The following is a 9,323-nucleotide window of genomic DNA, read 5'->3' as shown; positions in this document are numbered from 1 at the left end:
ATACATTATTAGCAAACAAAATATCACGATGCTACACAGTATCGATTTCTGCTGTCCCTGCATCGATACATTATTAGCAAACAAAATATCACGATACTACACAGTATCGATTTTTTCCCCACCCCTACTGCTCACCCTCTCCACTTCAAGGCCCCGGATAGACAGCGGCTGGTGAGGCCTCTTCTTCTTCCTTGTGTCCACTTTCACCTCCTTTGTCTTGTCAGTGTTGAGGGTGAGGTTGTTGTCCTCACACCATGACACCAGACCGGCCTCCTCTCTCCTATAAGCCGCCTCGTCCCCTCCAGTGATGCAACCGATCGCTGCAGTGTCGTCCGCGAACTTCAGTATGGTGTTGTCTTTGTTGGAGGCGACACAGTCGTGGGTGTACTGGGTGTAGAGGATGGGGCTGAGGACGCAACCCTGTGGGACGCCAGTGTTTGTAATAATGCTGGCTGAAGTCCTGTTGCTGATCCCGACGGTTTGGGGCCTGGCAGTCAAAAGGTCCTGTAGCCAGTCACAGAGGGTGGGGTGCAGGCCGAGTGTTGCCAGCTTGTGAGTGAGTTTGTGTGGGATGACAGCATTCATCCCTATTGCACCAACCTTCTACATGTCCTCTTTCACTGCATCCATCGATGCGGTCTTCCTCTGTACCTCCAGCTTGCAGCTGTATACATCTTTAGTCCATTGTATCCATTATTCCCCCCAAACCACTGCCAAAGCATCTCAGTCTTGCCTTCCTCACTTTATCTCCAAGCTGACTGAGGTGGCTGTGGGGATACTCATTTCTAAAATTGTCCATCACTTACAACAAAACTGCCACCTCCAGCTTTTCCTCCTGTCTTTGTGTTAGTCTCACCATCTCCTCGACATACACCATAGCAGCTCTCACTGTCATCTACTGAATATATCTCCACCCTGCAAACGCTTTCTTCTTCACCTCTCTTCTGCACTGTCCATTGCTTTGGATCATTGACTCCAGGTTTTAAACTCATCTACCTTCAATGCTTCCATTGCTTGCATGTTCACCTCTCCAGCTACCTTCCTGTCATTCACACACATATTCTTTCTTGATTCTATTGATTTTCATTGTTCATACCTGCTCCCTGCTCTTACGACAGAATTAAAGTGTCATCTGTGAAGGTCATAGTCCACGGAGACCTCTTTTGTCCACCATCACCACTGCAAACAAGACGAGGCTCAGAGCTGATGTTTAAAACCCACCTGTCACCTCTACTGCACACCTCACCACTGCCTCACATTCCTCTTTCATGTCCTCCAGGGTGGAGCAGGACACACAGCTCTCTGCCACACTCGACGAACATCATAGTTTGTTTTTTGGCATGCTGTCAGTAGTACACCTCATTCTGATCTCCTCCTTACTCTCCACCAACACCCTCAGTAGAAACCTTTCACCTATAGTGTTCCTTCTTTGCTGCTTGCTGATCATCACCTCTCCCTTTAGTCTAGCGACTCTTTCTCTGGTATGGCTCATCAGCTTTCCTGGAGCTTATCTCTGAGATTATATCTGTCATGGTCCTGAGTCCGTGGACTCAGTGATTTTGTGTTTGGTGTATTTATTGTTATTATTATTATTATCACTACTATTTGTGGACTGTTTGGGATGGTTTGTGTTTTGGGGTTTTGGATGCTGGGTTTCTGGGTTGTGCTCCCTCTGTTGGTCCCCCGTCTCGTCAGGCTCATCAGGTCCAGCTGTGTCTCCCACTGTGTGTGATTTCCCAGTGTCCCTCTGTGTATTTATAGTGTGTCTGCCTGTGTTCCTCTGCGTCTCTCTGCACAGCCTTTGTACATCTCCTGCTGTCCTTATGTTTCAGTTTGTTAGTTTTCCCAGTTTTATGTTCAGTTCTTCCCTCACCTTTGTTATTTTCACTGTACATAAATCTCCACTCGCATCTCCACTGCCTCATTGTTTCCACCACACGACTGCTGCCCCGGCTGTGACAATATCAGCTCCTCCCGAAACTGTATGCAACATTGTTCCTTCTCCAACTTACATCATGTAATCCCCACACATCAACACGCACACGCTCTGTACCATTTGATCCAACTTTCTCTTTCTCACCTGACATCCTGTTTGTCAGGTACATGCATCACCGACTTTACACTCTGCAGCTCCACAGTACACATACTCAAGGTCACCCCTACTCCATTTCTCTTCCTATCAACACCAAGATAGAGTTTGTATCCACCTTCAGTGGCCATGGCCTTGCTTCCTTCCACTTCTCCTCCTGCACACATAACATATCTACCTTCCTCGTGTCCCTACATTTAAAGTACCCACTACATCCTTTCCTTTGTTCTCGTACTGTCCTCATACACGATGCTCCTTTCTTTTCTACCGTTTGAAACTACAAGTTCATTTTTTTTCTATACATTCACATGTTTTATTGTACAGTTTGCCATTTGCATATCCAAGATGTCACATTTTGAGGCCTCTGCTCTCATAGTCACATCTATAATCAGTTTAAAATTGGCAGTTAGTCTAACATGCCTGTCTGTAGGTGAAAGCTACAGTGTCCAGCTGAAACCCATTTAGGAGAATATGCAGAATACAAGCAGGCAGGACCCAGCAGAGCAGCACGTTCAAGCTATGAAACTTGTTGTGGCCCAGGAAGAAGCTAGGCTTCCCCTTTTTTTATAGAATGAAAAGCTATATACTGTAGGATATATATATATGCATAACAAAACTTCTTGGCTTTTCAGATTTACAAATATTAACTGACAGTAGATATTCGATGAGTCCACTGTCAGAGGCCATAAGAAGATCATTTGTAACCTTCACTAAAGCTGTTTCTGTGCTGTGCTGAGCTCTGAAACCTGACTGAAACTCTTCAAATAAACCATTGCACCTTCCTGATTTCCTATTTTTTTGTATGTTTGTCACACTTAAATGCTTTAGATCATCAGACAAATTTAAATATTATTGATTTTGATTTTATTGATTAGCATTCAAATTCAAATCTCAGTGAAAACAGTGAAAAAACAAACAAACAAACAGTGAAAACAGAACAAAAATCTACCATAAAGAAAGAAAGCATGAGACAAGGCTAATCAAAAGGTATTGGCTGAAGCATTTGCTTATTACGCCAACCCTTTTCACAAAATATATTTGTATAAATATTATACAAATACGACACAAGTATACACAAAATACAGTCCTAAATGAAGGTGTTTATGGTTAAGGGGGAAAAATCCAAACGTCCTTTACTCTGTATGAAAACGTGATCGCCCCTAAACCTGATAACTGGTTAGGCTAAGCTTTGAGACAAAGGAGCACAGTAAAAAACAAAACAACAACATCTTATTTGGTCATTTAAAAGCTAATCTGTGAGCTAACAGGAAAGGAAAATTCAGTGGATTTCAAAAATGAGGAGTGGAATTTTAAATGTCAGAAAAACATCTTTTCATTTATTTCTTTTTCTTTTTTACATTTAAATTTAAATGATTTAGAAAATCTTTTTTTTATGGTTGTTGAATACAAACACACACAGGTACTCACAGACTCACACAGGCTGCTGCCTCCAAACATATCCTGCATTATCAGTCCTGCTGCTCAGTAACATTCAGTATTTATTATTTACTGTTACTGATGCTTTTCTGGGTTGTTGCCATGGTTTCCCTGCTATGTTTTTTCTTTTTGCCTGTTTTGTTTCAGCAGGTGATCAAACAGATTCAGTGTCTTTTCTCTCTCCATCCCTCTCTACTGTTGTCCCTCTCCTTCTGTTAACTCAACTTCCTAACTTCTCTTCATCTTTCCCGTCCCACAGTGTCTGTTCAGACTGTAATAACTTAAAAGTGCCAAAAAATAATAAAGATCAAATAAACTGTGACAATTAAGCTGACCAGTATAGCAAAGCCATAATGATCCACGTGGGAAAATCAATCTGTTGGGAATTGTCTGGGCCTTCAGACTCTGATTGCTACATTGCAACATCACCTTTTACATTATTAATTAATAGATTATTTACTAATGTCTAAATAAATAAAAGAATAGTAAATGAATTTATTAAAGCATATTTTATTGCACATTTCATTACTGAAGCGCAACATTCTTTATTTTGATGTGTGTGTCTCTTCTGGTCGTGGAAATGTATCCTATAAAACACACTCATGACCAAATCAGGTGTATCTGAGCAGCATATGTGGTGTCAGTGTTCACTTTGGTATTCATGTCAAACTGTCTAACACACATGCAGGGGAGCTTTGCATGACCTCGGTAGGTGCAGCTCCAGCAGGTGGTGCAACAATATCAGGATCTTTATCTGATAACATCTGATTAAACGATGCAGTGCCAGTTGTGCTTGAATGAATCTTCATGTATCTGCAGTGTGGACTGATGTGAATCTAGGCTACATTTACAACATTTGCACCACTTTTGTTTTCTGTATAAGAAACTGTAATTCAGACATCCAATCATAACGTCTGTGGCCTCTCACTACAGGCCGCCACGCGACCAGTCAGTGTGTTCTGCTTCTAATTGTCTTCCTCCTGTCTCTGCATCAGTCCATGGTGCTGCTGCTGCACAGCCAGCACCAGTACATCTTTGACTATGACTCCGTGGACCGCCTGTCAGCAGTCACCATGCCCAGCGTGGCCCGACACACCATGCAGACCATCCGATCCGTAGGATATTACAGGAACATCTACACCCCACCAGAAAGCAACGCGTCTGTTACTGTGGATTACTCTGAAGATGGACAGGTGTGTTTTGTTTTTAGCAAGTAAGAGACACACTGGATGTGATCAACTTCACTCAACAGCAGCAAAGCTAATCATTCACTGCTTTCTCTTTCTTAGCTCCTGAGGGTGGCTCATCTAGGCACTGGCCGGCGTATACTGTACAAATACCGCAGACAGGTAGGTTATTCATGTCTTTATGCAGCTGATTCTTCAACAAAGGTCAAAGGTTACCGATGAGGAAGGAAATGTCTGTGTATGTTTAAGGTACAGTTGTCCTGTACATGCAGCATGCAGCAGTGTTGTTGCAACATCTTTCCCGCTTCAAACTTCACAGTTGCTTTTGGTCATTGAATGTTACCCATAGTGGAACCATAAAGAAACAGTTGGATGAGCTGTAGGCTGGTGATGGGGTGTGATATGCACAGCAGACATCCTGCTTGTGTCGTCACTGTAACACTTGTTTATATTTGTCTCGTCAGAACAAGCTGGCAGAAATCCTTTATGACTCGACCAGGGTCAGCTTCACATATGACGAGACTGCTGGTGTGCTTAAGACTGTCAACCTGCAGAGCGAAGGCTTCATCTGCTCCATCCGGTACCGCCAAATTGGCCCACTGGTTGACCGGCAAATATTCCGCTTCAGCGAGGACGGGATGGTGAACGCGCGCTTTGACTACACCTATGACAACAGTTTCAGGGTCACCAGCATGCAGGCTGTAATCAACGAGACGCCGCTGCCCATCGATCTCTATCAGTTTGACGACATATCTGGGAAAGTGGAACAGTTTGGGAAGTTTGGAGTCATTTATTACGATATCAATCAGGTAATAACGGATCTTCGATACTGTTTAAAATAAGCACCTCAGATTCTAGTAATATGGTAACATTTTAGTAATCTTTTAAACTCTGTTCTTCCAAAAGATATTCCCTTTTTGGTCTTTTGATGGTGGTGGAGAGCACCATTCCTAAATCTAGTGACTGGCAAGGCCATATCATACGAGTAACATCATTTTCATTCACATCAAACCATACGATGATTCCTGGAAGAGACCGAAGGGACACACAAATCATGTTATCACCCCCGCTGCACGACACATCAGTTAGATCCTTTCAGGGGCAAAACTTTGGACGTCTCCAAGAGGAAGAAAACAAGTGGGATAAGTGCATTAATCAGTGATTGGTAAATGGGGCTGAGGCAGTGTCTCATGGCAGCAGAGATCACGAAAACATTTTGAAACACTGAGTTTTTGTGGATCTTCATTTCGTGGTTGAGAGTTTATAGCACAGGTTTATAGGGTTAATTAGGCTGAGGTAGCTGGACATTTCAGGTCTCGCTGTGCTGATAAGGATATATTTCAGATATCTTAATTCTCCATATCAGCTTGTTTATTGTGACCTCTCAGTGTTGCAGCTATTTGTGGATGTTTCTCGAAGCCTTGAAGTTAAACTGGCAGCAGACGAGCTAATATTTAAAGAGCGAGCTAACATCCTTTCACATCCTGAGAGTTTGAGCACCCACAGCCCTCAGTTACGTTTAACCACTGTTATGCTTCTGGACACAGTGTTAGTCACAGGTATGATTTATGTGTGTCAGATGCAGCAGGTGTTCTTCCCTCATCAAATGACATTTTCTCCACCCACAGCTGGAGGTTGTGTTTGTGTCTTCAAAGCAATGAAACAAAACCCCACCTGAGGCAGGGTGGGGCTGTCCAGATGTCAGGTGCAGTTTTTTGATCAGCAGGGCTTTGGGTCACTGCTGAAGTGTAACAGTAGATCTTCTGTCTGCCCATCATTCCCAGATTATCTCCACAGCAGTAATGACCTACACAAAACACTTTGACCAGCACGGCCGCATCAAGGAGATCCAGTATGAGATTTTCAGGTCACTGATGTACTGGATCACCATTCAGTATGACAACATGGGCCGAGTGACAAAGCGTGAAATCAAGATCGGGCCGTTTGCTAACACGACCAAATATGGTTATGAGTATGACGTCGATGGACAGCTGCAGACCGTCTCCCTCAATGAGAAGATGATGTGGAGGTAGGATCACAGCATTCAAGAAAGAAAGAAAACACTGATGCCAAATAATAATTAACGATTCTACTTTCTGTCCTTTCAGATATAATTACGATCTGAACGGGAATCTGCATCTGCTGAACCCTGGGAACAGCGGGCGTTTGACCCCTCTGCGCTACGACCTGCGGGACAGAATCACTCGGCTGGGAGATGTTCAGTATAGGCTGGATGAAGACGGCTTCCTCAGACAGAGAGGAGCTGAGATATTTGAATACAACTCCAAAGGTTTGCACAGTTTGACCAACAGACGCAACGCAAAGTGGCACAGTAGTGTTCGTCCTCTTGACGTCGACTGTGCTTGTTTAAATGATTACCCAAATCAGACGTGTAGGAAAATGTAATAATCAAGACAGAAGTTTTCAAATTGTGCCATAGAGCACCTGATCACATCCTGAGCAGTCAAAGTTCACTCGAAAGCAGCGGTCTCCAACCTGTTTTGCGCCACGGACCGGTTTATGCCCGACATTATTTCCACAGACCGGCCTTTAAGGTGTCGCGGATAAATACAACAAAATAAAACTGGTACCGGTACCGAAAAAAAGAAGATTTATTCATAACACACGTGAAAAGACCCAGGAAAACCGAGTAAACAATAAAAACGACAACAAAATAACGCTGAAAACCGATAAAAATCCTGAAAACCACACATTTCACAGCTGAGCCTCAACTCTCGTGGCCCGGTACCGAACAACTCACGGACCGGTACCGGTCCGAGGCCCGGGGGTTGGGGACCGCTGCTCTAAAGGCTTATGTGGAAAACAGAAAACTAACCCTAAGGAGAGTCATACATGCACTGAACATGTGCACTTTTTCCTTATAAAAGACAACAGCATCAGTATTTTTTTTACAACAGGCCTACTAGTTCGTGTCTACAGCAAAGCAGCCAGCTGGACCATCCAGTACCGTTATGACGGCTTGGGTCGGCGAGTAGCATCTAGGAACAGCCTGGGCCAGCACTTGCAGTTCTTCTATGCGGACCTGAACTATCCCACCAGGATAACCCACGTCTACAACCACTCCAGCTCAGAGATCACGTCCTTTTACTACGATCTGCAGGTACCACACTGAAAGAGTCATTTAGCTCGCAGCAGTGCTTTTGCTAAAGTTAGAAGGCTGGTTAAAAAACCTCTCTGCTGTCGTGCTAGAAGCAGGCGAGACACTCAGTGCTGTACTTTTGATGCACGACAGTCTGGTTACAGCAGGTTTCTCTCCAGTGAGCATATGGAAAAAAGTGACAAGACGGAGAGAGCAGTTTCTCCCTGTAATATATTTAGTTATTCTGCTAAAGCTAATGGTGCACTAGTCGAGGCATCTGTAACAATGCAGCTGACCGTGTCTACATATCTTTGTGGGGACCAACAGACTCAAAATGTGGTTTTAGTGTCAGGGTAACAATTCGGTCATAGTTAGGTTTAGGCATTCATTTGTCATGGCTGGGGTTAGCGGCGTGATCTCCACAAAGATGTGAAAACACGGTGTGTGTGCACCCCATAGCAATGGATTATAACTGCATATCGCAGCATGATAGCAGGTTTGTTATTGTTGAATCCAATGTTGGTTATTTTTGCACAGGGCCATGTTTTTGCCATGGAGATCAGCAGCGGAGAAGAGTTTTATATTGCATGTGATAACACTGGGACTCCACTGGCTGTGTTCAGTAACAATGGGCTCCTGCTTAAACAGGTATGCATGTTGGTCCTGCCGGAACAAAAGGCTTCAGCATGTGACTTTATTCATCAGATCTGCTGTGTTTCTCCATATCCGATGCAATTAATAGATCTTTGTGTGTCTGTGTAGGTGCAATACACAGCGTATGGTGAAGTTTACTTTGATTCCAACCCAGACTTCGTGTTGGTAATTGGTTTCCACGGAGGTCTGTATGATCCTTTGACGCGGTTGCTTCATTTTGGAGACAGAGATTATGACATTCCTGCGGGAAGGTAGGCAGTCTGACACTCGACCAGCACAAGTGTAACAGGTGACTGTAATGGTGTCAAGCATGAGCAGAGCATGTCTGTGTTTTAAGGTGGACCACTCCTGACATCAGCACATGGACACGTGTTGGTAAGGACCCTCAGCCCTTTAACCTGTACATGTTCCAAGGTAACAACCCCATCAGCAAGATCCACCAGGTCAAAGAATATGTCACAGGTAAAGGAGCGATTTGGACTTGTTTACATGTTTTCAGTCCATGTGTATTACCTGTTGCTTTAAGGTCACATAACTCGTGGAATAATTCCTGCTGCACTACTCGAGAAATCATTTTCATTCTGTTTCATCAGAGAAATAAACAAGTCAAGTTTATTTATAAAGCACTTCTCAGTTAAATGAAGAAAGTTAAATGATGTAATAGCAATACGAAATCAAGTTCAGACGTTCCTGAGATCTGTAAAAGTAGAATAGTTTCTCCTCCTCTGTGGAAGCAGCTGGACCAGGTGACCCTGAATCCTCGCTTAGTTATGCTGCAGTAGACTAGACGTTTTTCTTAATCCACCCTATTTCACCATGTGTTCATTCACCATGTGTTCATTCACCATGTGTTCAT

At 43.6% G+C, this 9,323-nt stretch overlaps 1 protein-coding gene across 1 annotated transcript in view; it reads left to right on the top strand.

Annotated features, from left to right (window-relative positions):
* Positions 1-9,323, top strand: part of tenm3 (teneurin transmembrane protein 3) — a 351,094-nt gene that overhangs the window by 336,320 nt on the left and 5,451 nt on the right. The window contains exons 44-52 of the mRNA XM_013914582.1: positions 4,522-4,719; positions 4,816-4,875; positions 5,178-5,522; positions 6,498-6,742; positions 6,822-7,003; positions 7,632-7,834; positions 8,351-8,461; positions 8,576-8,718; positions 8,805-8,929. Of these exons, the coding sequence (XP_013770036.1) occupies positions 4,522-4,719; positions 4,816-4,875; positions 5,178-5,522; positions 6,498-6,742; positions 6,822-7,003; positions 7,632-7,834; positions 8,351-8,461; positions 8,576-8,718; positions 8,805-8,929 (1,612 nt within the window). The remainder of the gene's footprint in view (positions 1-4,521; positions 4,720-4,815; positions 4,876-5,177; positions 5,523-6,497; positions 6,743-6,821; positions 7,004-7,631; positions 7,835-8,350; positions 8,462-8,575; positions 8,719-8,804; positions 8,930-9,323) is intronic.

This window comes from Pundamilia nyererei, unplaced genomic scaffold, assembly GCF_000239375.1.
Source record: "Pundamilia nyererei isolate P.nyererei 1_Seehausen unplaced genomic scaffold, PunNye1.0 scaffold00207, whole genome shotgun sequence".
In the NCBI taxonomy this organism is placed as follows: domain Eukaryota; kingdom Metazoa; phylum Chordata; class Actinopteri; order Cichliformes; family Cichlidae; genus Pundamilia; species Pundamilia nyererei.
The sequence above is the reverse complement of the archived record's forward strand: the minus strand, read 5'-3'. Positions and strand labels throughout refer to the sequence as shown.